This window comes from Nymphaea colorata, chromosome 8, assembly GCF_008831285.2.
Source record: "Nymphaea colorata isolate Beijing-Zhang1983 chromosome 8, ASM883128v2, whole genome shotgun sequence".
Classification (NCBI taxonomy): domain Eukaryota; kingdom Viridiplantae; phylum Streptophyta; class Magnoliopsida; order Nymphaeales; family Nymphaeaceae; genus Nymphaea; species Nymphaea colorata.
The window spans coordinates 20,581,166-20,608,580 of record NC_045145.1 but is presented as its reverse complement, the minus strand read 5'-3'; the positions used below and the strand labels follow the sequence as shown (position 1 = coordinate 20,608,580).

General features: G+C 36.7%; 1 protein-coding gene across 3 annotated transcripts; it reads left to right on the top strand.

Moving 5' to 3' along the window:
• The first annotated feature begins 1,905 nt into the window (after positions 1 to 1,905).
• LOC116258909 (ATP-dependent DNA helicase homolog RECG, chloroplastic) lies at positions 1,906 to 26,563 on the top strand. 3 transcript variants are annotated; one of them, XM_031636365.2, is made up of 19 exons: positions 1,906 to 2,222; positions 2,956 to 3,038; positions 3,131 to 3,266; positions 4,726 to 4,885; positions 4,994 to 5,325; positions 5,631 to 5,743; positions 5,820 to 6,042; positions 7,185 to 7,351; positions 9,090 to 9,171; positions 13,422 to 13,511; positions 14,737 to 14,970; positions 20,986 to 21,057; positions 21,329 to 21,478; positions 21,556 to 21,699; positions 22,484 to 22,645; positions 22,896 to 22,979; positions 23,661 to 24,233; positions 25,036 to 25,192; positions 26,243 to 26,563. In XM_031636365.2, exons 1-18 carry the CDS (start codon positions 2,184 to 2,186, stop codon positions 25,126 to 25,128), a joined length of 2,937 nt encoding a protein of 978 aa, XP_031492225.1. In that variant the 5' UTR covers positions 1,906 to 2,183; the 3' UTR covers positions 25,129 to 25,192; positions 26,243 to 26,563. The 3 variants fall into 3 exon arrangements, with proteins under 3 accessions (XP_031492225.1, XP_031492224.1, XP_049935124.1); XM_031636364.2 differs by having other exon boundaries at positions 4,726 to 5,325; XM_050079167.1 differs by lacking the exons at positions 13,422 to 13,511; positions 14,737 to 14,970 and having other exon boundaries at positions 4,726 to 5,325.
• Positions 26,564 to 27,415: the final 852 nt, after the last annotated feature.

Sequence of the window (27,415 nt, the reverse complement as noted above, 5' to 3'; positions counted from 1 at the left end):
TATTTTTTTGGCTTCACTTAAAATTTTAAAACTACAGTTTAACTCTTGCAACAAAACAACTCGTAAGTTTATCATATATCAAAATAAAAAGATAAAAATTATATTTTGGCTTCACTTAAAATTTTAAAGAAATGAGTTTAAGTGTGTTATCTAGACATCGAATTAATTATTCAAAACTAATTTAAACTATTTTTTCACATATCCAATTTTTTGAAAACATTTTTTCATGAGGTGTTGTACTCATTATAAATGTCATTTTGAGTTTTATCTCACAAGTTGGGATATGGAGTTGATTTTGTTAACGTTGATAATTGAGGAAAAATGATATTATAAGCATGTCAATGTTGATAAATGTCACATATCGAACAATTTGTTGTTTTCCTACAATTTAAAGGTTTTAGTTTTTAAGTTTGTGAATTATGTGTTATAATTCAAATACCTAAGACTTTTATATGTTTTTTATGTCATAACTTTGAGTTGGTGCGTTTGGCTGGACTTTTTGCCCAACCATTCATAGGTCTGAACTTAAAACATGAGGACACCAACTCAAGGTTCAGATTCAGATGTCGTTTCAAATTCAGATATCAAGTTGTAATTCAGATTTTGGATTCAGACATCAACTCACGGTTCAGATTTGCATATCACGCTGTAATTCCGATTCAGATATCGGTTCAGGATTCAGATATACTTGTTAAGATGGTTAAGTATCCGATCAGATATTTACTTAAAACCGAATCTGAATCCGTATCGATCGGATAAAATGGCTAAGTATCAGATCGGATATTTACTTAAAACCGAATCTGAATCCGATCGGATGTTATTTCTTAAATCTGAATCCAATCCGATTATCTTATTCGGATGTTAAATTGCTTACCATATCTGATTTTTTAAAGGCATTTCAGACGGATATCCGATCCGAATCCAATCCGTTGACATCTCTAAATGTTAAACGTAAAGATCTACTAATCTGCTTGAATCTTTTTATGAAACATTGTAATATAGTGTTCCATAAATATATATGTCATAAATTGACGAATCTATTCAATGTTTATGAAAGATTCATTGGATACTATGTTAACGTTCCTGTTGTCACATGACCCCTATGTGTTGCCAAGCTATCATGGTTAGAAACAGAACGAGAATGTTACCATTGGTCCAAAGTCACCTAACTAGCGTTGCCACTTTACAGCAATGAATTTTTCATGGTGTTATCTGGGTTCCAAAGTGGTCAAGATCTGCGTTGAGGAATTTGTTAAGTTGTGTCCAAAATTAAACCCATCTGCTGCAACCCTAGAGTTATCTTGGCCGACCCATCATATGATATGGGTTAGTGTAGGCAGTTGCCCACACTAGCCCCTCAAGGTTTATTTATTTTCAAATGAATATTTTACGGACACTTCGCCTTTGACACCAACACGTAATAAATGAGTAATAATCCATCATTTTGCAAGCCAAGTTAGAAGCTTATGAGGTGATTGTAAACATTCTCATCTCACGAGAATCAGCCAGTGGGAGGTCAAGTAAGGGCAGAGACAAAACTAGAAGTTATGTTCGAGAGGGATCAAATTGTGTTCTTAAAATTTTTTCAAGGGTCAGATTAGGTTTTTCCAAAATTTCACAAGGTTTAGTTGCAAATTTTTTAAAATTTTAACTAATGAATTTTGTTTGTTCAAAATTTGAGGGGGCATGCTGCCTCCCTTGGCAGCTTGGCTCCGCCCCCTTTATGTATTTTCATGATTTTAGCATTATTTTCCTATGCTTTCATATAATTCTATTTTTTAATTTATATTTTTATAATTTAGAATGCGAACTTTCCCAATGTTTTTCCGGCCGGTCGACAATTGAAAGATAACGGAACTTCGTTCGGACGCATGCTAACGGGACGCCGTTACAGCGTGGAGTCCATCCACCGCCACGCACAGCGAAAAGAAAGAAAAGCGCGCTATCTCTACTCCCGAACAACTGAGACCGTACATCTTCATCTCCGACGGCCCCTCGTCCTTCTTTCCCTCCCTTTTTCATTTTTCCCGCTTGGCCCCCGAATACACCGAACTCCAGTGTTTCTCAAATCCCACTGCTCTAAGCTCCCCTTCCTCTCGATTGGGAGGACCATGTGCTCTTTCATGGCGATAGTATTGCAAGTCTTCGGTTGTGTCATCTGAACTAGGGTTGACGTGGGAGCGATGGCGTTCGCAGTTTCCCGTGCCCAAATTCGTAGCATGGTGATTTTTTCTGTTGATATCGTTTTTGAAACTCTTGTTCGCTTCCAGTCTGAATATCAAGACTACTACCTTAGAGTTGCGGTCGTTCTTTTGTTAACATACGTGAGAACTGTTGCGGGATATAATGCATGGACTGTTAGCTTAAGCAATGCCGCGGGAACGATTGCCGAATGTTTTTTATTCAATTGGTTCATTCTGTTCGAAGTAGACGAAGCTTTGTGATTGTATATGTTTAGAGTGAGTCACTAGGGATTTCTGTGTTGTGTTTGGAATCGTCGTGATTGTGCCTAAGTCGATTGGGTATACTCTGGAAGCGCCCGCTAGTCTATTGTGTTGTTACGTTGACCCTCGTCCATTGAAGGGAGGTTGACTAACGGACTGGAACCTCCCTGGGCCAGTCGGCGCCTCGTAGGCACTTGCTGGCGATTCTTTATGAAAGTCCGTTGAATAAACCGCGCGAACATGGTTAATTCTCTCTTCGTGATTAATGTAACCTAGTTGGGTTTCAGTATTGTTTTACTATTTCACAAACTCTCGTAATGAAAATTTCCAGTGCCAGAAAAAGGAGCAAAAAAGTTATAGTTTGGTTGTGTTGACATGAACTTTTCTGTTTGGACGTGTAAATTTTTATCTTTGACTTCTCTTTCTGTCACCTGAATTTGGTGTTCGATTGCCTATATGTCTAGCAATGATCTGTGGAACTGCATGTGATATGTTGGCCATATTTTTGCAGGTTTTTAATGACAAATACTTGAAAAGTGCCATATATTATGAGGCGATAAGCGGATATAGCAATTCATCTGGTAGGAATATGAGGTAATTGCTTTACCTTCTGCACAGTTATTATTGTTTGATAAAGCATAAGTTTTGCATTCAGTTTCTGATTTAGTGACGTTTTATTTCTATAGGTTCAACAGTTTCTTGTATTCGAAGCTTTTGGACTGGTCTCGTAGGTCAAAGCACGAGTCTGCTAAAAAACTTTTGGAAGGGGTGAAAGAGTATGACACTGCAAGCATGCTTGATCGCTCAAATTTCCTTGACAAGGTAGGATGCTATGTGATGCACCTGGCAGCCATCAAAATAAATGGGGTGAACTGATATATTTCTCCTTGGAGTCTGGATTTGACGAATACACCTTGTAGCTAGATTTGTTTCCTCTAATCCTTGGGGGGATTGCATTACTGTTTTCTCAAGAATTATTCTGTTGTAATATGGCATAAGATATACTTTACATCTCTTTGTTGCTTAAATTAATGTTTTTGGTTCAACAAGTGTTTAAATCTCTTTCCTAAGAAAGTTTTTGCCGTTGATTATGACAAGAAAAAAAGAAATAGAGCACAAGTGCCCCCCTTTTTATGTCTTTACTGTTGTAATTAGTGATAGGTAACTAACTTTGTGGGGAATGTAGCCAAAAAGAAAAATAATAAAACCTATAAATGTGATGTCATGCCTTTGGATAAGATGGAGTCCTTAGTTGGCCAATAAGTTACTTATTACTTCAGTTGGGTATGAATAATTGCCATGTAGTTTTAATTTGTTATGCACATCGTTAGATATTTTTCTGCCGTCACAAGGACAAAGCTCCATTCTGCATGTGCTGAAAATTAGGATAAGCTGACAAGTTGCCTTGTCCTAGAGTGTAACACTCCAAACTTCTCTATCCAGGATCCATCATAAGATATTGACATTTGATTTCTGTTCCTATGTACGCCCTATATCTATTGTTTGATTGTCCTCTGATGAATTTGTGACTGAGGAATTTGTGTCACACACCATCTAATAGTGGAAAAGCTTATTTGACAGTGAGATGAAACTATTGCCAGAAAGATGTGGTGCAGCCTAAGTAACATGAACCCTTCAAAAAGGTTACTGCACCTGAGCTGACATGACTCGGGTGGGGGTGCTGGTGTGGCAATCAATAATTGGGATTCTTTTTCATTGTATAATTGATAAAAATCAGAACTTGTTATATATATACATATATGCTATGTCATGTGGATGCTCCTAAAGAGCTGCTGCACCCGCATTGAAATGAGTTGGATGCTGGTGCTGGGGCTGTTGCAGCTCCGACATGGCATGACTGACCATTTTAGATGCACACCTGACTGAACTAGCCCTAGTACAAATGTTTATAATGACTAAAACGTAATATATATATGTATGTATGTGTGCGTGTGCGTGCTTATGTATGTATGTATGTAAATCTGTGGCTCACTTGCACCTTTTTTTTTTGAAAATTGCCACATCCGCACTGACACCAACACTTGCTCCCCGCACCCACACACACACACACACATATATATATATAGGTCCTTTCTTCTTTCTTCCATTTGTTACTGGTTATGTAGATAGCATGGTTATTTCGTCCAGTTCTCATCCATTCTGGTGTTTCTGTATTTTCTGTCTTGAGACCTGGGATGGTATGTATATGATGATTTGGCAATTCCCTTGATTGCTGTTTATACTGATTATATCTCACAACTTAGATGCTTCTCATCTACAGGTTTCTGTTTTATTGGGTTATGATGGCTTACATGATTTAATGGAGCATGAGAAGGTTCAGTATGACCATAGGCATAGTGATGATTCATCTGACATTTCATTGGTCTGCTCAAGGTTTCCTTCTATCATGCTGGGTAGCACATCATTTATTGAACTTTATGGTGAGTTTCCAAGCCTTTCACATGAAAGCAACCTTTTCTCAGCTGAAAGCTGCGAAGAGTGTTTACCAAGGCTGGAGAGTGATAATATGATTGGCCCTGAAAATTCAGATAAAACATGGGACAATTTTGGTAATTCTGTTTCTAGTGTGTCTGCATCATCAGCTGCATCATCAGTGAACCAGGGAGAGGCACATTCATTCCCATCAGTTCCTCACATTCCAGCTGAAGGTGTCAATAGAAAACCAGAATGGGTTTGTACCTCAAATGTGAAAGGAGAGACTGAGAAAGTTATCATGGAGCCAGTGCCTTTGGTTGATACTGGAGACAAATCACAAAATTGTGAGGCTACTATTGTCAGTATAATTGATAGACCCGTTGATTTCATTCCTGGAATAAGCACCAGACATTGTCGCCAGCTTGAAAAATACGGGTTTTACACGGTAAGATGTTCGTGCAAGTGCAAGTTATTTTTTATTACCTTTCTTATACCTTGGAATTGAAGACTTTGTGATCTGATTATTCCTTGCTAAAAGGTAAAGCATTGTATCTGTCATCAAGTGGAATCCTATCCAAATATGTCTGAGCTTTCTGCATTAAGCTTAAGCTTTTGTCAATTATGTAGCACGCTGTGTGACTCACTTCAGAGAATATGTTTGCCCTTGCCACTGTAAAAATTTTTGAAAGCAGGCAACATGATCAAATCTTACTGCTAATTTGATATTCTTCATCACCTGTTGTCTGACAGATGCGGAAACTACTAAAGCACTTTCCCCGAACATATGCTGATCTTCATAATGGCCAGGGTACAATTGAGGATGGGCAATACTTCGCTTTTGTTGGCAAAATTTTGTCTTCTAGGTAATTAACAAAAAGATCCTTTTCAATTTTCACAATGAGGATCATATCTATAATGTACTAGCTTTTACCTTTTTAGGGGAATCAAAGCGGGTACTTCTCTTTCATTCTTGGAGATAATTGTAGGTTGTTTGATCTCTAATGGGGAAGAAACCTCTGAAGTTCAAAGTGGCAAAAGTACAAGACTGATTCAGTTGCATTTAAAGAAGTTTTTTGGTGGCCGTCGGTTCACAAGTCCGTTATTTCTTAGAAGCATCCAATCAAAGCATAAAGTGGGAGACTTTGTTTCTGTTAGTGGCAAGGTATAGTTTTAGGCTTTTAGCTCTTTCAGTTTTCTTGTGGTGAGGTCACATGCCAGTGCATGTACACACACACACACACACACACATATATATATATATGCATGTATGTATGTATAGAGGGAGAGAGAACAAGAGAGAGATTTCAATCAGTCCCATTCTGCGATTGGCTTTTTCACCCATTGAGTCCTCCTCTTTCTCATTTTTTCTCTTGAGAGAAAGAGAGAGAGAGAGTTTATAGATTGTCTTAGACTCTCAACTATTTGTTTCAAGTTTCAACTGTACCGACGAACTTTGAGTTGCTGGATAAGAGAGATGTCTAGCTAAAATGTCCTAAGAAAATGTGGATTCTTGCTTTCTTCTTTAGGGTGTTTTTGATGTTTCACCAAAGTGCTTAACCTTTTCAATTTTTTTGGGGGCTAAAGAATGCTACCTACATTTTTTTTTCTTATCTGATTTCTTAGGGCTGGTTGACACAACTGACACTATATGTCTAGGTTAGTTACAACATGGCATCACGATCCAGCCAGCCTTTTCAGTTTTGCATGTTAGCTACTTGCCAGCAAAGCCTGTGCCTGTTATGAATTATCCCCCCCCCCCCCCCCCACCAAAAAAAAATACCACAGATATTGGTGGCGGTGTCAACCACTCTCTTGCTTCACTATTTCTTCTCAGGTTTCTGTAGGTAAGGTTCCTTGACAGATTCAACCTCAGCATGGTTACTATAGATTTTTGTATTTGGTGGGCTTTTTTCATTGGCTGAAGCTATCAGCCTTTGCAAGTTGGAAAATTTCCAAGTAGAATGTTTTGTTCCCTCAAACTTGTTTTATCTTTGAATATGTCTATGCTTTTAAGCTAAGCAGTAACCTTCAAGCTCATGGTTGCATTGGGTATTCTCAGAGTTTGTCTGGATAATTATGACCTCCATGCTCCTTGAGTGCAGTTGGTCATCCATGGGCATTCTCACCAAAGAAATTCTCTTTTACTGTTGTCTAAGCAGAAGGTGGTCTAGTTTGGTTATGCCTCAGGTTGTTAGCTTGCAATGTACAGTCTTCACTTTTTTACGTTTAGTTAATGAGCATGAATGGTCATTCAAATTTATAATTGAATCCACTTTTTAGGAGACTTTTCTTTTGATTGTTTAGGTGAAAGCAATGAGTGCAAAAGATCATTTTGAAATTCGTGAATACAACATTGATGTGCTTGAGGAGGAAGCCTTTGCAAGACCTTTTAAGTCAGAGGAGAGGCTGCTTCCCATATATCCTTCTAAGGGGGGTTTGAACTCCAACTTTCTCAAGGGTCATATAAGAAGGTCAGCTGATGGCTTCATTTTGTCCAAGTACCTTGAAATTCTGAAATGTGTTTGTGAATTAGCCACCTTCGTCACCTCTGGTTTTGCATGTTGCTATCTTTATGTTCATATTTCTGTTGAATTTCTAAATAAATCTCTTTCTGTCAATTTTCTATATAAATCTATTTGTTTTGGTTTCCTAACACTTTGTTAATGTGTCTCTTTTCGACTTCACTTACAGTAATAATTTTTTGTTTTTGATGATAAGGTCCCTCCATAACCGGACCACTTAATCCCCTGGCTGGACTGCTTACTTTCCTGGATCTTTTGTCGAATGATTTGCTTTACACCAGATAAAGCAAGTATCCTTAATACTTGTAGATGTCTTGTCATTGTTTTGTTCGTCTTTCTCCCATTTTTTTTGGGTGGGGGGCAGATAGGTGCTGTTGGGGGAAAATTTATTGGGGGATCTTGAGATGTCAAGATTCTGCAGCTTGTTTACCTAAGGACAAATAAATTTGCTTTTGTCTTGGCTTGTGATTCAGATGTATCTGCCTAGTAACTAATTGCTTTGTATTGCTGTCTAAATTGATAATTTGAGCATGAGACTGACAAACACGAAGATTATTGGTGTCTCAAAAATGTTTTGTGAACCACAAAATATGGTTTATCAGTGAACGGGGAATGTGGAACTTTTATGATGCTACAAGTAATAGAAAATTCCACAAAATGTAGGATCATGTGCAATTGCATTAACCCTAAAACATTAGTTTAAAAATGTTAATTGCTAGAAAGCGATGATATCACAAAAAGAAAAAAAAAAGTCAGCGAACTCTATTGACTTGACACCAATTTGACTGCGTCATGTGCATCAAGTGTTCTAGCATCATGTACAATTGCATTTCAAAACATTAGTTTTAAAATGTTAAATGATAAAAAGCTTCAATATTACAAAAAAGTAAAAGTTAATGTCAGGAACTCTATTGACTTGACACAAAGTTGACTATATCATGTGCATCGAGTGTCGTAGTATCATATTCTGCTAGTATAAAAATGCTAGGTTCAAAGTACCTGTGACATGGTTTATAGGGTACTCCTAAGTCACATGCGACAACTTTAAAAAATGTGGGTACCAGGGTACGACAGGATATATGTATGTATATATGCAAAGTAACAGAAAAAAATCAAAATGAAAACAAAATTTTAATAAACAAGTGATATATAAAACATTATATGTTAATGAACAATAACTTTAAAAACAGAATGAAAAGCAAGTTGGAAAAAATTAAATCAAGTAAAATTAAGCAGTTTGGATCAGTTTTGATCTAAAAGGCACCCAAGTGTGTCCAAGTATCCATTTTTGGGTTGGAGTACAGCGGCATGGGTATGTGGACCTTACTCAAGTACCCATGTGACTTACCGTACTCTTAGAAGCTTACCTATCGAATGACATTTTTAGGGTTTATAACTTAATTTGAGTATTTCATAGAGGGTTTCTTTTTGTCAGTTATTGGAGAGTGACGGTTGAGTTGAACTCCATCTGTATATAGACTGTAAAATAACTTTCATATTATGTGAACTCATGGATGTCACTGTTCACATTGAGAACAAAGATTGCCTTCTTTTGGAATTGAGTCTGGTATTTTTTGTATTTTACTGTTTTCATGATTTTTGGCTGCATTTCTACCGGTTTTCATACTTAAGCCATATAATAGACTGTGGGATATCAGTTCATGTTTTTCTTCTTTTGGATGTACAGTGCATTACAATTCATATCACCAGATATAGATCCAATCCCCAAGGATATACTCAAGGAGTTTTCTCTGTTTAATCTTTATGAAGTAAGTTATTCATCTGTTCAGGATTATAGTGTTCTATTCAAATGCTGGTCATCCATGAAGCATATTAATCTTATGACAACATTGCTGTGTTTCATCTAACATATCATGTTGATAACATTAAATCGTAATATATAAAGCTGATAAATACATTTATTAACTGATTAATGGGCTTTGGAGGATTTTCAATTCGTTGTTTTTAAAATACATTGTCATAGATGTTGGCAATATTCTAAATATATCACGATAATATCACAAAAAACAAGTGAAAAGAAAAGGGGAGGGGGAGCTTAAACATGAGATTTTGAAAATATTGCTGAAGTAAAAATATCGTGGTGATGTTGCAATAATTAGAAAACATTTTTGATATATTTTAAGGTTTTCTGTGTTTGTTTTAACATTTTCATACTATTTTGAACTTTCATATTCATTTTTTGCAAGAGAATCAGCAGTTTTATATTTTCATTATTTATATATTTTTCAATTTTTGTGATTTTTCGAGGAAAACTGACCTTGTGGTCAGTACTTCCGGAAAACCACACCAATATAATCTGAGAATGGTATTTGTGAATGTTTTAATTATATGTATTTCTACATGGAAAAAGTAGATGGTGAGTACCACAATGCAGAAGTCAGAACCCATAGTTTTTACATTTTTTCCTGGTATTCGTTTTGTAGAGAGATGTTCGTGTGTGACAAAGACACTTGCTCTGATGAGGCTAGATAAGATATTGAAAATTTGCTGTCATGAATGCTCTGAGATTATCTGGAGAGGAAGGCAAGTTTGTTAGTATTGGGGGGACTTAAATTAGCAGGGGGCCAATGTCATCCCCAAGTCTTTGGTGGCCGGACATATATTGGTTAAAACTTAAAAGAAATAAGTCCAGTTTTTCCACTAGCCACAGTAAGGCAGTAAGTAGGAGAAAACTTAAAGCACGTGAAAGGTAAACAAAAGCACATGATTACTTTTGAAATATCGAGCCAATTATCAGGTTTTTGGATATGAATTACCTTGAAGATCTGGATTTTGAAGGAACTTATATCGGAAAAAGGTTATGATGAAGTGCAAAACCAACATTGCAAGGGTTCAAGCAATATGGAACTTGAATGTTGGGTTTTAGTTGAAACTATTATAAATCTCTTGAGAATTATATGGTCTGATGACAATTGTAAGGTGAAAAGTACAACAGCTGGATGCACCTTTGATTGTACTTTTGGTAACAGCTGGATGCAACTTTGATTTTGTTTATATTTTCACTGTGAACAGAGTTGAGGTAGAGGAAATGGAATTGCTCATCAACATTAAATAGCATACATAGCAAAAGGCTTGTCATATGAGTGGTGCGGGCACTTGAAGACAGGTTGTGCACATTTAGGGGCAGCCTAAATCCTGATGAAAAGTTTTATTTTAGTGCTCAGCAAGTAAAAGTAAGAAACCTTTAACATTTTGTTCCAAAAAATGGATTCCATTGGAAAGGGAAAACAGTCAAGTTGGAACAACTTCAAGTGTCAATTCTTATGGGTTCCTGTTATAATTGGTTGAACACAGTTACTTTTTTGAAACGGATGCTAATGGTCCATCATTGTCATAAACAACTAATGGGGTTAAGTTCTTTCCACATCTGATTTCAGAACTTGTCCGCTCTTGCAGGATTTCTTGTTGGACATAGTGTGTTTATCAAGGTGTTGGTGATGGATGGCTATCAAGATGGTTATCAGAATTCCTCTTTAGATATGGTTATGGTTGACATGAATATGGCCGTGCCGCCTTGGTCATCTGCTTCCTCTTATGCTGTGTTAGACCTCTGTCCTTCTCATTGACTTGGCTTACCTAGTCTTTCACGTTTGATGATAATATGGCAGAGACTTCCACAGTTGTATTTTTTTTCCCTCTTCTTTTAGGTGTTGCTGCAAGTCCTGTAAAGGGGCTGTAAAATTGACTGTGCTACATAGGTATCAATAGAAAAAGTATCGTTTAAAATCTTGTTTGTACGTTGGTTTTCTACATTTTCCACAGCATTATTTGGTAAGAAACCGTTCCGGCAATTGAGCTCAGAATTCTCTCAAGAAAAACACCTTTACCAATCTTAAAAATTTGTAATGTGGAGTTCTTAGACAGACTCCTTAACAATATAGTGATAGCAGCATATTTTTGGTAGAAACAATGTTTCAAAGAATCAAATAATTTTTTATTATATAAGATTTTAGTATGATAAATGTAGCAGTAATATTACAATATCTAAAGAACATTTTAATAATATTTTAAAATTTTTGTGTTTATTTTAACATTTCTAACTATTTTAAACTTTTATGCTTTTTTTGGCAAGAGGATTAGTAGAAAACTCATTTTTTTATATTTTTCTATTGTTTCTTATATATTTTTGTTTTTTCGAATTTTGAGGGAAACAGACCTTCTGGTCAGTAATAAAGATCTGGAATGGCATTTGTGAATGTTTTAATATATGCATTTTTATTTGGGAAAGTAGAAGGGGAGAAGTGAGAACCATGCTGCAGAACTCACAGTTTTTTTGTTTTTTCCTGTTCTGTTTTGAGATCTCGACAAGAATGCTCGCTCTGATAGGTATAGACAAGATGTTGAATTATGAATGCTCTGAGATTTTCTGGGGAGTTCAATTGAATACCAGGAAGACTTAAATTAGCAGGAGCAATGTCATACTTAAGTCTTAGATGGCCAGACATATATTGTTTTGTAAATGAAGTAAGGTCTTCTTGGTTGCTGTTGTAATCAAATGAACATCATACTGTGAGCCAAATGAAAGTTACTGATTCGAATCAGATGCTAATGGTCCATTCTTATCATAAAGAATTAACGGGGTTTAAGGTCTTTCAGCATCTGATTTCAGGGCTTGTTCACCCTTGCAAGATTTCTAGTTGGATTGTCACGCTTGATGGTATGCACTTTATGCCATCACCTCAATTATAGTTGATAAAACTGGTACCTTAAACTAATATGGACATTGTATTATCAAGATGTTGTCGATAGATTATTATCAAGATGTTTATCAAAATTGCCTTTTACATATGGATATGCTTTGGCATCAGAGGATTTGAATTCTGTTAATTATGCAGGCATGAATATGGCCTTGGCCATCTGCTTTCGCGTCTGCTGCGTTAGATCTCTATACCTTTCATTTACTTGGTTCACCAACTCTTTCAGTTTCAGGTTTTGATAATAATATAGCTTGGATTTCCATAGTTCTTTCTTTTTCCTTTTCCTCTTATTTTTGGTGTTTCTGCAAGTCCTGTGAGAGAGCTGTAGAATTTCCTGTGCTGCTAAGTATCAAATTATCAATAGAAAAATGTCATTTTTTTAGTTAGCATACTTTTCTGCACATCAATATCTAGTAAGAACTAAGAAATGATTCCAACCTCAGATAATTTTCTCAAGAATCAACCTTACCAAACTTTGAAAGGTTGTTATATAGAGTTCTTAGATAGAACCATTTAACAGTGCAGTGATGGCAACATATTTTTAGGAGCACTATGAGCACTGTTTCATAGGATCAAATATTTTGGGACTATATCAAATTTAGCATGATAAAAATGTCATATTCTCAACATGTCACTGTTACTGTTATTGTGTGGAAGCCATATAACAAGAATAATTATTTGACGTACATTTTTATGGATTGCATGCCAAATTGTCTTTTATTTGGCATGCTTTTGTAGTGTATAAGCATTGAATAAGTATGGTGGTCTGTATATTGGCATTTAAGATTTTCTCCTGATCCTTTGTGTTGATCGTTTTGATCATAACTTAGAAGGCAATATCTTGTCCGATGTCACACATGAGTGGGGTGCGGGTCCGGGTGTGGATGCAGGTGCCGGTGTGGCACATCCCAAAAAAATTGGGTGTGAGGATGCGGCCAGGGTATATCTATATAAATTTATTATTATTATTATATATATATATATATATATATATATATATATATATAATTATATGGTTGTTTCTTAGCTTAATTTGTCCTTTTTTTTATTTTTATTACTGTAAATAAAGAAAGAGAGTGAGAGAGAGAAGCAAAAGGTAGGAAAAAAAATTTTAAAGGGAAAAACATAGGGTGCGGTTGTGGTGCCCCCACTCGCACCCACGCTTGCACCCGCGTCCACGCATGTCACATCGATGCGAGTGCTGCACCTTTTTTGAAGAGTCCGTGTGACATAGATCTTGTCCTGATCTTTACGTAATTACTTTGGTTTCATCTCCTATTTTTCCGTTTCTCATCTTTCAGGCATATATGGGGATTCATTGTCCAAGGGATTTGAAGGAAGCTGATTTGGCACGTAGGAGGATGATATTTGATGAGTTTTTTTATCTTCAGGTATTTCATGAAGCAAAAATTAGATTTCTTCTTGTTTATATTCAACTGAAGCAATGGAAGCATATTCATGTGAGGTAGTGAAGACGTCAGTTTCTCCAGGAACTAGAACTAAGAAATGAGGCCAAGTTCTGGAAAGCAGGAATATCAGACCATAACTATAATGTGAATCAAACTGGAAAAGAAATAAGAACTAAAGGAAATTAAATTTGGATGTGAAATGATGGTTTTACCATAGGCACTGATAGTTTGGTTTGCTATGGGTGTTGCTTCCATGCTGAACTGAAGCTATTGGTGTATGTCTTGAAGTCAGGGAGGTAAACCAGGGGCTCTATGGCTGATGCCAAAAGGGTTCAGGTTCCTTAGACTCGTTTGATGAAAAAAAGGAAACAAAGAACATTGGCAAACTGGAATTAAATGGATAAAGCTGGATAAAGTGGTAAGCTTAAAGGAAATTGAAGTGAAAGTGAAACAAGAATTAATCTTACAGTGAAATAGTAATTACCTGGTTGGCATTGAGAAAGTACCAGGCAATCTTGTTTTTCAATATTCAACATTTTCTTGATTTCTCTTTCAAAAATGTGATTCCTATCAGAAATTTTGTTCTGCTTGTGTTTCAGAAGCTTGATGTTTTGCAATTTAGAGATCCATTTCTCCATGAGTATGCTTCCTCTTACAGTTCTTTCAGTGTCACTTGTAGAGGTGTTGGATGCAGGAACTTTAAGAAAACATATGAAGTGGCTCAGTTGCATGGGGACTTGAGTACAGGTTTAAGGAATTTCTGATCTTGAAGCAAAGAGAGGTTTGTAAAACCATAAGATATTCTTGTACATCAAATTAAGAAGAGAGAGTGATAAATGCTTCAAAATTATACTGCAATGAGAAAGTGTGACAAAATTGATTAGATAATTTCCAGAGTGAAAATAATAATTACTAAGAATGTTGAAGATTCGTAATTGTGGACATATCAAAAGTACACTGATCTCTAGAACAATGTACCCTTGGACTACAACTTGGTCTGGGGATTTGAGGAGCTTTATGGTGTTGAAGTGATATTGATTTTCCATCGTTAGGAGAAGATTGTGTCACTATTTGATTTCCACACATTGTTTTTGGATTGTATGGACGTGGTTTATGCTGCCATTCAGCTAAGCATGCTTTGGTTTCATGGTTGTTTGTCTTTAGTAACAATATTATGCCCTTTCTTATATGCTTTTCCTTCTCACAGTTGGCAAGACTCTTTCAAATGTATGGTGCACTTGCAACACCTACTGAAAGGACAATATTCTTGGATAAATTCAGAGATAATCTATCATGTTCCCTTTCAGTGGAAGAGTTCTCCAGTTTTACTAAGGAAATTATCAAATCTCTTCCTTATACCCTTACTCAGAGTCAGGTAATTGCTGCTTCAGAAATAATATCTGACCTAAGGAGGCCTGTTCCTATGAACCGTCTTTTACAGGTACTTTCTGGGCTTTTTTATGGTTGCTTTGCAATGCTTGTCTTGTGGGTACTGGTACGGGTACCGCGACGCAAGTATGGACACAATAATTTTAGAAAACATGGATACAAGAGTACGATAAAGTTTGTATGTGTATATATATATATATATATATATATATATATATATATATATATGATTTTGTATACTACTTTTTAAGTTTCAAATATGTAAGCTTGTTTTTGTAATATGAGTACATTTTCTGTAATAAATTTAGTGGACTTAGTAGCCACTTGAAAAAGTTAAGAAGAGACAGAAAGGGGCACTTTCATGAGGTACACTCCTTTTTTCTCTCTCTGTCTCCTGTTTCTTTCTCTCTCTTTTCATATACTTCCTTTTCCTCTCTCTCTCTCTCTCTCTCTCTCCCTCTCTCCCTCCCTCCTCTCCCTTCCCTCCCCTTCACTCTCCCCACTCCCCCTTCTAGAAAACCCTCCACCTGATTTTCTTTTTAAACTTTAACAAAACAAAGGGTGTGTCCGAGATGTGTCCCCATACCCAACTTGCCATACCGGCATATTGGCATGGGTACGAGAACATTTTTACCGTACCCATGTGACTTAGGGTTTCATATTTTCTAAGCATGCTTCTCTGGTTTACTTATTGTTGTTATTTTTTAGTTTTTCTTTATTCATTTTGCTTATGTGATGCAAATGTCTTTCTGGTGTTGGAGAATACTTTGCTAACCCTACCTGAATGTTTAATAATTTGTCTATCCAGCTCCATGAGATACCTTGCAATTAGAATCCTTCTTTTTTCTGATCCAGTTCCTCCACCACCGTGAACCCAGTTAGATTCAGTCATGAGACACTTTTTAGTTATTATGAGCACCCAAGTACTCTCTTTTGGATCCATAGAACATTCTCACAAATATTGTTCTCATGAAAACATCAATGGGGTTTTTCTACGGTAGTTTTTGGTAAAGTTCTTCTTGGGAAAATCTCGACAATTTTTTTAAAATTATATATACTTTGCGACTTTCTATTTTATATGGAAAAAGCATAAAAAAGAGGGTATAGTCATACACTAAAAAGAAAGTTTGTTATAATATCCATATGTAATGTGTTTAAGGGCATTTTTAGTCCCTTGCAAGTGTTTGTAGCAAGGGGTGTACATAAAAGTTTAGGGCACACGGAACTCACCTTTGGCTGCTGTAGTTTCTTGACTTCCATATGTAATGTGTTTAAGGACATTCTCCTTGCTGTTGAGAATGATTTTGTATCTCTCATTTTCTGTGTTTTTTTTCTAATTTTTGCCTTCTTTTGTATTTTGTTACATAGTGAGCTGTTTCTATCCGTGGCTTGTACGAGGCCCCAAATGGCCCATTGAATGTATGCTTCTTTTGGAGCCTTCTTCAATGCATATTAATATATTCTTTGTGCCTAGGAGTACAATCTTTTATTGACAGATTCTCATGTTTCATGGTTGATCTAAATTATTGTGATATAGATTTGTATCTATATAATTGCTCTTTATATGAATCAGATAAAAAAGAGATCAAAAACATTTTGCTAAGGGTCTTTTGAAATGTTGGTGTGGTTAAAGGCCGTGTTGGGATTGAAGAAGTTATGGCTGGAGTGCAGCTTGGTTGGAAAGTTCTCTCCTCTTTGTTTGGCAGCCTAGCTTAATTCTCTTATCCAGTGTGTTCTTTTCTCACTTTGAGTTTTCGGTGAAAGTGACGCAGAAAGAATTAAGATTAAGGAATCTTAATCTAACTGCATCCACAACTAAGCTAATAACTATGCTTAAACTAAACTTAATCTAACTAAAACTCAGGCAAACAAAGCAAAGAACAAGAACGACGGAAGAAAACTAAGAAAACATTCATTTCTTTCAACTTCTTCACTGTGTTACAAAATGACCCACGTCCCTTTATATAGAGAAAGGGATGGATTTCGGATCTGGATCCATTTAATAAGTACAAAAAATCTAATTAAATTCATTACATGATTTGATTATGCTTCCATTTGCATCAGAAAGGAATGCCTTTCTCTTCAACAATTCCTTAAGCTTTCTCCTAGCAACTATGTGACATGGCCTTTGACTGTTAAACACTAGATAGAAAGTAAAGGTCTTTGAGGATTCATTTATGATTCTGAAACGAGTTCAAACTAATTCTCGCCAAGACTAATGGAAAGGCCAAAGAATTGAAAGAAATGGAGAAAGAAAAAGCAATTAAAGAGTATAAGGAGAAACAAAAGAATGGGAAATTAGTCATCACCATGTTATGTCATGGTTCTTAAAGAGTGTTGATGGCTCTATGACTGCAGAACTTGGGAAATTTGGGTATGCATGGGAATTGCTTAAAGAAATGCATACCATGAAAAAATTGTTGCATATAAGTGGAATATGCAAGTTCGGATATCCAATCTACATCGAGAATGTTATGGTGAATTATCCCAATTATGGGACAAATAGATAATATTTGAGCCCAAATTATGTGTTCCAATTTCCAAATGATATTGTCCTTAGAGAGAAGTGAATTCAAAAAGATATGTTCTACAAGTTCGCTATGGGTTTGAGATCTGAATCTGATGTTACAACTTACAATGACTTCCCTTCTTCATAGGTCGAATGTTCAGACAATAATGAAGCACTTTCAGAATTCATTACACAAGAAAATAGACTCCCATATCACAAGGAAAGATGTGAGAATGTTTTGGCCGTCTCAAAACTTGGAAATCCTATGAAACCATATAGACCACCTCTTCTACATCGAGAATATTATGGTGAATTATCTCAAATTCAATTATGTGGTGAATTATCTCAATTATGGGATGAATAGATAATATTTGAGCCCAAATTATGCGTTCCAATTTCCATTGATATTGTGCTTAGAGAGAAGTGAATTCAAAAAATAAGTTTTACAAATTCATTGTGGGTTTGAGATCTGAATCTGATGTTACAATGATTTCACCCCTTCATAGGTTGAATGTTCTGACAATAATGAAGCACTTGTGGAATTAGTTATGCAGGAAAATAGACTCCCATATCGCAAGGAAAGATGTTAGAATGATTTGGCTGTGAGCTGGGAAAAAAAAAAGAGGGTGACAACTGCAGGGAGTTGTCAAGTGAAAAAAGATATCATTGGAGCAACGTTGCTTGCTTAATTGGTAGGAGCACTTCAACCTGTTGAAGTATTCCAACCACTAGTGCAGTGATCACTTCGTCTCAAGGTACAACTCGCATATGATTAAATTGATCTTGTTTGTTCAAATATAAAACAGGTATATATAGTAGTTTGCTTTCTACTGCTGACAGGACATCTTTAAAAATTAAAAACATTGGAAATCTTAAGTGATCCTTTTCTAAATCCTTCCTCAGAAGTTTCCTTGTAAAGTTTTCCCTATTTTGCAGCGTGCATGCATATGTACATATGGTCTGCACATCCATACCCCAAAAAAAAGGTATGTCTTTCACAGAACAGGTTCGAACATTGCCCATATTTCAACTCAAAGTCTAAAGTCAACTCTATAATCAGTATATATATATGTGTGTGTGTGTATATATATGTGTGTGTGTGTGTGTGTGTGTGTGTGTGTATATATATATATATATATATATATATATAGAGAGAGAGAGAGAGAGAGAGAGAGAGAGAGAAACAGGAATATGGGTAGAAAGTAAGTAATTAGTCCATCTTAATCATACTTTGTATCGTGAGTTATTATGTAATGTACAGCAGAACAGGAAACTCTAGAGAAGGATCTAGTCAATGTTCTGTTTTTAGTTCCTTCCATCTATTAGGCTTTTGTATTAAGTGGGGTCTGATTCCTCTGGCTGCAATAATGATGTAAATGCAACTAGATTTCTGTTTCGGTTTGCTAACTCTGTTTGCTAATCTCTATTATCTGTTGTGTTTGTAATGTTGGAAAGTAAGCAGATTTCTTTCTGCTAGTTTAAGGTTTTTTATACCCAACCTTCTTCCTCTTCCGTTAGAGACTATTCCTTGTGTGATCAACATATCAGAACGAGAGAGAACGTCAAGACATTCAAATCTGATCACTTAGGGCAGATGGAGTTTTATTTAGTTACATTAAATCATCAAATCAAGAGAGAAGAACAACTATTTCAAGCCCAACTATGTTGCTTAGCACATAGTTAGAAGTAAATAAAGCATATTTGAGTGGTTATTTGTTTAGTTATGCATCTTAGTTAGAAACTTATTTTTTTCAAGAGATTAAGATATTTCATTCGAACTTCGGTATTGTTTATAATAAGATTTTGCCATTGAAGATTTAACTTGCTTTAGTTGGCACTATTAATGTAACTTGATTGTAATTTGCATGTGTTCATGTATATGAAAGATCATTATCACAAGCTGAATATGCTTTTTTTTTTAGATTGTTCTTTGTTGATATACTTGTTATTTTAGTTGTTCTTTTTCAATATTCTCATTATTTTGGTAAATATTGTGTACTTCGCAATTTTGACATTGAAGTTTACACTTCAATGCTTCGAGGCCTATGCCTCACCACACAAGGGGCTCAAAACCTCACCTCATCTTCTTTTACAACATTGCTCCTAACAAGCATAAATGGGTAAAGTTGCAATTCCTATTTTCTAAGAGTTCTATGCCTCGCCACACAAGGGGCTCAAAACCTCACCTCATCGTCTTTTACAACATTGCTCCTAACAATATAAATGGGTCAAATCACATTCCTATTTTATAGGAGTTTCACAACTTCCTACTTGTCTAGTGTGGTGGGATAGGGGCTTGCAATGCTTGCTCCACGAAGTCCACTTATCTACGTTCTTGGGGCTTTAGTAACCATTCCTGCTATTTCACCATGATACTTTGTGGCCCCCCTCCTTCAGGCAGACTTTCTCCATGTACCAAGTTTTTTAGACTCATCACTGGTGGTTTTAAAAGAACAAGATACCCATGGTTCAAAACCATGTATGACTTGAAGGAGGTGTTAGTTTTGGTAGTTGGATCTGGACTAGTCTTAGATAGATCTACACATGTTACCTATGTCCTTCACATGTAAGGTTATACTTGTTATAAGGTCTACATGTTTAAGGGTATTTAGTCCCTTGTAAATTGTTCGTAATAATAGGCATACATAAAGGAATTTTAGGGCACGACAGACACATCTTTGGCAGTTGTAGTTTCCTGTGCATCTCTTTGTGTCCTTGCTTCATAACCTCCTTGCTGAAATAGACTGGTAAGTCTGACAGAATATATGTATCTGAATTGAAAAATTTTTGGACGACCATAATGCAGAAGATGCACAATTTGTAGTCTCAAGACTGTTTTAATGTCAGACTTGCTACATCAAACCAAGCATGTGACAACTTGTGTATTCATGGTAAAAGTAGATAACATCCAACAGGGCTATCCTTGGTACTCAACAGTGACAGAGATTTTTATACATATGCTGCTGGCCTTCTTTGAGTACTTTGGTATGTATAGTGATCCATGTATCATTAGTCATGTCCCAAAGACAGAAGTTTGTACTCTCTTTAATGGCAGCTGAAGTTCATTTTGCACCCAAACAAGTCACAACGGCAAGGTGTAATTTTTTATGAATCCAAAGTATTTTTGTTTTTCACATTTTGGGTTGCAAAATCGACATGTTTTCTTTATGTTTTGGACCTGAAAGAAATAAGCTTGTTTTTTTGAAGATACCATCCCTTGCTGTATGAACTTCTTGTTTGGTAACATATGACATTACTTCATCATTTGGGAGTACCTTTTTGTACCTTAGAATTGATTTTCCAACTAGTCATGATGACATCTCTGGATTTAGAACTAGTAGCATTAATTACAAGTGCAGGGGAATAACGAGAGTCGAGAGGACAATGACATGTTTTTATGCTCTTAGTTGTAAGCATTACAAGCTTCTTGTTCATCAGCCTGATTTTGAAAACAAAGTGCTTGACTGGCATTTGAAGCTTATTATCTGTTTTCCTTATATTCTCCTATTTTCTCCCCTTGCAAAGGCTTTGATTCTTTGAATGTCATTTATTCTGCAGGGCGATGTTGGATGTGGGAAAACTGTTGTTGCCTTTATAGCATGTATTGAGGTCGTCAAATCTGGGTATCAGGTGCGCTGTTGTGTCTTATTGTTATGGAGGACTCTGTATCCATTTTAACATTATCAATGATGTTTATATTATTACTTATTGAGTATTTGAGGTTGATTGCTGTTGATTAGACCACAGTAGTTTAAGACTTTAAGTAACTGAATACCCATTGATCTCTTGAAGTATTAGTTATATTCCCTGCCATTTTCAAGAACTCAGGGATTGTTGGTGGTTGAGTCCTCATGGCAGAATGCCTTCCTATCTTCACACTCTCTTGGGCTTTTATGTGTAGGCAGCAATCATGGTGCCGACTGAACTGCTTGCTCTCCAGCATTATGAACACATTGTTTCCTTGCTAGAAAATGTAGAGGATACATGTAAACCTAATGTTGCTCTTCTGACTGGCTCAACACCTTCAAAGCAATCACGGTTTATTCTTCAGGCATGTATGATCTTAGATTGCTTTTCTGTTTTGCTTTGCAGTCATGGGTTTTATTTCTCATTGTTATGGTCTTGCAGGGACTCCGAAATGGTGACATAGATCTAGTCATTGGCACACACAGCCTGATATCTGAGACCATAGAATTTTCTGCTTTACGTTTGGCTGTAATAGATGAGCAGCATCGTTTTGGTGTTATCCAAAGAGGCAGATTCAATCGCAAGGTAATATTTTTTTCCTTGAGTTGAAATTGTCCTCATACTTTAATTCCTCGGCCTTTTCTAGAGCCTGATAAATGGAATGTCTTGACTCCAAGTTTGAAATTGACCATATCTATCCATCTCTCTTTGCTTAAACAGGAACTTTAGAGTTTCTGTTGGTACGATGAAGACAGTCTAGGTCCTATCTTATTCAGCTAAGCTAAAAGGACTTCTCCCCTATGGTTGATTTGTGATTTTCTGCAGTGAGCTCTATGAAAATTGTGCTATTGAATGACAAAATTGGTTTGTTTCCTTTTCCAAAAAGAGACCAGTTGACAAGCGTGACTTCCAATTACAAATTGGCAATAGCAGGAGCCTGTTTGCCCATCAATGAACTGTAAATGTTTCGCTTGGCACAAGTTAAGACTGCCTCACTGGTGTCTTGTTTGTCCATGCTGTAAAGGTGGCTCCATGTCTGTTTTGCTCCATTGACTGATGTGCAGCATTCTGAAATATGAATGGTGATAATTAACTGTTTTGTCATTTGTGTTGATTAAACCTTTCAAATAACATGGTCTTGTTAAGTAAAAAATACATCAGTTATAACTTTCCTGTTAGTGAGTTGACATTTCTGTTGAGCTAGGCTATAGCTATCAATATCTTCTTCTTCATTCACTGTACGCTCGATAATAGTGATATTTACTTGTTCTTTTGGTCATCTTTGCTGTACTCTTGCATATTGCAGTCATAACACTATCCAACCTAAAATTTATATTTTCTATTGTCATTGGTAACATTTTTATTACAGTTGTACACCAATTCAGACAGCGTCAATATGATGCCAAAGAAAGTGGAGAATGAACTATCTGCAGAGAAAGCTTTTATGGCGCCTCATGTCCTTGCCATTTCTGCAACGCCTATTCCAAGGACACTTGCTCTGCTTTTGTATGGAGATATGTCTCTAAGCCAAGTAGGTGGTACTTCTGTTCACTTATTTCAAGGTTTTTTTTTGTTTTTTTGTTTTATTGAAATACATTAACAACAATTAAGATTCAATTAGCTGGTTTGTTTATCTTCGTTTTGCAAGACTTATTTTGTTATCATGTTTGATGTAGTAGCTTGATATGTGCTTTTTTCTTGTTTAGTGTTTAGATATGTGCATGACTTAGCTCTTTTGTCTGACATGGGGATGTAACCAACTCTCTCTCTCACACATTCAGATTACAGATTTGCCACCAGGTAGGCTACCTATACAGACTTATGCTTTTGAAGGAAATGAGGCTGGGCTCGAAAAAACGTACCAGGTGATATTTCTTATCCTTCTACTTAATTAGTTCATCTTAATTTGAAGCATTCTTTTTCTAATGTAAACTGTTTTTTTTTTTTTTTTGCTCAATTATTTGGCAGTAGATTGTTGGTGAAAACCTACTTGGGTTGTAATAACCAGTATCTAATGACATGAAAAATCAAAACTAGAAAGTATTTGACTTTAGCTGCTTCAGAAATTTATTCAATCTTGTTCTTTTCCTTTTCCAGTTTGAACTGTTCGTTGAACTCAATATCAAAGGGTTGTGGTGATGGTTTTTCTTTGAGAGTTTATCGTGCCAGTACTTCGTGTCAGTTTCAGTAAAAAGGCCAAAAAGGATGGGACCGGCACATTTTGATTTAAAACAAGAAGCTAATCCTTTTTACTTGGTAACAATTTTGTCAATGGTTACCATTTTCCTCAAAGAAGGCAAAAGTTTTCCTTCAAAAAAGGGTAAAATTTTTGGCGAAATTTACTTCGAAGTATTCTGGACTGAAATTTCCCCAATACAGAACTCTTCCTGCCAAGTATCACAGCTCCTTGGGAAGGAAGATACCATTTCCGCCAACTTGATTTTTCTATCCCTTGTGAAACTAATTTTTATTGCATAGCTTGTCATCACTACTCCTTTCTTTGGATTTTTGTAGATCTCATTTAATGGATCTTATTTCCATTCCAGTTAATGCAGAACGAATTGCAAACTGGTGGAAAGGTCTATGTTGTGTATCCAGTAATAGAAGAATCTGAGCATCTCCCTCAGCTTCGTGCTGCTTCTGCAGATCTTGCATCAATGTCTAGCAAGTTTCAGGATTACCAGTGCGGACTTCTGCATGGTCGGATGAAGAGTGACGAGAAGGAAGCTGCATTGCGAAATTTTCGATCTGGCGAGATCAATATACTGCTTTCAACTCAAGTGATTGAGATAGGGGTTGATGTTCCTGATGCATCTTTGATGGTTGTGATGAATGCTGAGAGGTTTGGTATTGCTCAGTTGCACCAGCTAAGGGGCCGTGTTGGCCGTGGATTGCGGAAGTCCACATGTATCTTTTTATCATCATCTGGTGGTGCTTTGGGTCGTCTGAAGATACTAGAAGAGTCATCTGATGGTTTTCACCTTGCAAATGTGGACCTTCTTCACCGTGGACCAGGTGACTTGCTTGGAAAGAAACAGTCAGGACACCTCCCAGATTTTCCTATTGCTAGGTTGGAAGTCGATGGCAATATTCTTAGAGAAGCTCAGCTTGCTGCATTGGTAATCCTCCAATTCCTGTAACCTATGGTGACTATTTGGCCGATATAGGCCCATCTCAAAGCCTCCACCGCAACTCTTCTTGCATTTTGTCATTCTTCTGAGAAGATATATGCTTCTTCTGTGCATAGTCTTTGAAGATTCTTTTCCTAATTGATGGTCTTTTCTGATTGTCTTGCTGATACATCATATTCATTCTATTCTGCAATCATGAACCTGATATTTGGGAGATGACAAGATGGTTTTTTCTCTGCCCTAATGTGTCCAAGCTGGTTTTCACTTGAACTGCTAATTGATTTCACGGTTAAAGCAGCTTTCCATTTATTTACCAGCTTGTTTTCTGAGATATTGATAACTGAAATCTGGTGTGCATGAAGTCATGAACTCTGTCATGAAGAATTATATAGCTTCCATGCTAGGGTCTTTGCACATTTTTGTAATCCTCATGTATGGCTTCTACATTAACTAACATAAGCCTTTTATGGGTCCATTATTTTGTTGGTTTCTTATCTGAGTTTTCGGGTAAGATGACTCCTTTCTTCTGGCATAGAAAGGAAATTATTGCATGAAATCATAATGTTGAAAGAACATGTTTATGGCTCTTAGTAATATAATTTAGTTCATACTCGAATTGTGATATGATTTTACTTGATATTTGGACTCCTCCATTTAATGAACAATATGAGATGGGCAAGTCTGGTTGATACCGTTTGTTTTTCTTCGATAAATGAAGGGTGTGCTGTTGTAATCTATCACTATTTTAGATCACGTACATGAACCTGACAAGTAGCTTGACAAATTGCAGAAAATTTTGGGATCTCATTGTGGATTGGATGGTTATCCGAAGATAAAAGCTGAGCTTAGCATGCGGCATCCTCTTTGCTTGCTGGGGGATTGATCCATTCTACCTATTTAAGACAGAGCTAAAGTTGCTGGAAACATTTAGCACTTCGATGAATCTGGTAAAGTTTCGCAAGCTATGTTTTGATGCCATAACCTATTGGTGTACATGAGTTCTCTCATTTAGTTTTCTCCTGGTGATTTTTAATCTACGCTTTCACGTGGGTTAAAACATGATCCGAGACTCATGTCCCGCCCTTCCTGAACCTGTTCCGCTACCCCTTTGGAGTTTTGAGAAACACTTGACATTCTAGCACGTGCATTGCATGGTGGTCTATTGTCTTAATAAGTGGATGAGAATAAAAACCCACGGTGGTTTCGTTAACCATTTAATGTTCAAGCACCTCCATTTTTTATTTTCGTCTCCTAATCTTCATCTCTAAATGTTCTCAACCTTTTTACACCATCTTACTTGAAATGCTATGTCAAATTTTCAACGTCGTGAAAATTGAATGTGTTGCACACTAAGCATGATTAAACTTAAGATGTAGGTTACACAAAATCATCTGTTCTGTTGGATCTACCATGGAACGTGCTTGAATGCTTATTATTTGAATTGAAACTCTGAGCTTTTCTGGTTGAACCCCATACTTTAAGGGAAGGACGTTTCTTTTCTGAGCATCTTACTTGAACCGTCAAAGAGGTTATAGTTGGATTTATGTTAGCCATGTGTTTTGCATATCGCCCCTTCAAACTATAAAATAATGAGGCTCGTTTTGGCTAGACCCTTTAGCTTGAGCTCTCTTTGTTCTGAATGTCTCTGGAGAAACATGGAAAACTTGAAACCTTCAGGTGAGGTGTGAGTCTGAGGGTTGGTCTCTCTCTCTCTGTATATGCAACAGTTCCTGGTTGGAAGGATGTGCCGTCAGCATGTTTGCTTCGGCGTTACAGGTGCATCCAACTCCACGTGAACTTCACACGTTGCCCTTCCTGCACATCCTTCTTTCCCTATTCTTAGGTTGAGGCTCAGCAGGGGCGTAGCGCGCGGTGTTTTTCTTGTCTGCACGCACTTCGTGCAATGCTCTTCGATTTTTATGATGCAATGGAATTTAATTCTATGCACCCCAAAAGCAGAGTAGCCTGTCTTTGACGTCCTCTTTTTCCGTTTCCAGGTTCACGCCCTACGCCCCACGTGCAGCCCCAGTGGGCGATCCCGTCAGTTACCAATGGAAGGCAGTGCATGGTACTGACGCTCTAGGAGGTGCATCGGCCACTGCCTATTTTTGCATTGATTTCTGTATTTGCAGCTACATAGAAACTCGTCAGAAAATGGAAGAGCCATGAAATTTGTGTTCTCTCTTTTTAAAAAAAAAAAGTTACCGCAAACGCGAATGGGTTGTATAAATGTGGAAGGGGTGATCCACTAAGCTCAAAACCAAAGAAAATAAGTGGTACCTATTATAAGCAATAAGTGGCTAATAAGTTTCAATTTAGTTCTCTTTCACAATTCTACACTCTTTTTGGGAGGTCAAGATCTCGGATCTGAAAGGACTGCTTATTTTAAACCCATCTGAGTGTCGTTTTCTGTGTACTATATTTTGTCTAAGTCGGTGGGTCCGTCATCGTTCACTTTAACAAGGACTTTAGATTTTAGAGGGTACCAAAGAAAATGAAACGATCGGGGGCCTTCGGCGTTCTAGACGCAAAGGTTCATTGTGGCTTGTATGGGAGTAAACCAAAAAAATCTGTAGTTTGAGGTGGTTTCTCCATTAAAAGAAAAAGACCAAACGGAAACGACGCCTCTTCTGAACTCGCAACCGACTTAGCGTAGCATCTTGCACATTTATTCGTGCATTGCTGAAAAGGTGCTTGTAAAAGGTTTTGGTGTGGCTTGAAACTCTGTAAGAACGGGCAAGTCACTCGCTGATTCGTTTGATATTTGAAGTGTCGCTGAAATGGGCGAATAACTCGCTGATTGATTTGGTTCACCGGATGATAGGAAGGTATTACGTATCAAGGCCAAGGTGCAAGTCGAGATGGAAAACTTGTTTTGACCTTAGGGAATATGTATCAAGGCGAAGGAGGAAGTCAAAATAGAAAAGCATGTTGGGTTTAAGGAGTTAGTTTCGAACTGATGACTTCCGCTTTGTCAAGTTGGCACCCTATCAAATGAATGACATTTCCTCCTTGCCCCGACTGAGAAATTCTGTTAAAAAATTTCGACGGTTTTCTCAGTCAGTTCTTTATATTCATTTGGTTATAGGCTAAATATTCTTGTTTTTTCGATTCTTTATTGATTCAATTGAAACAGTAACCGGCCGATTCATTGGATTTGGGTTTTCTCA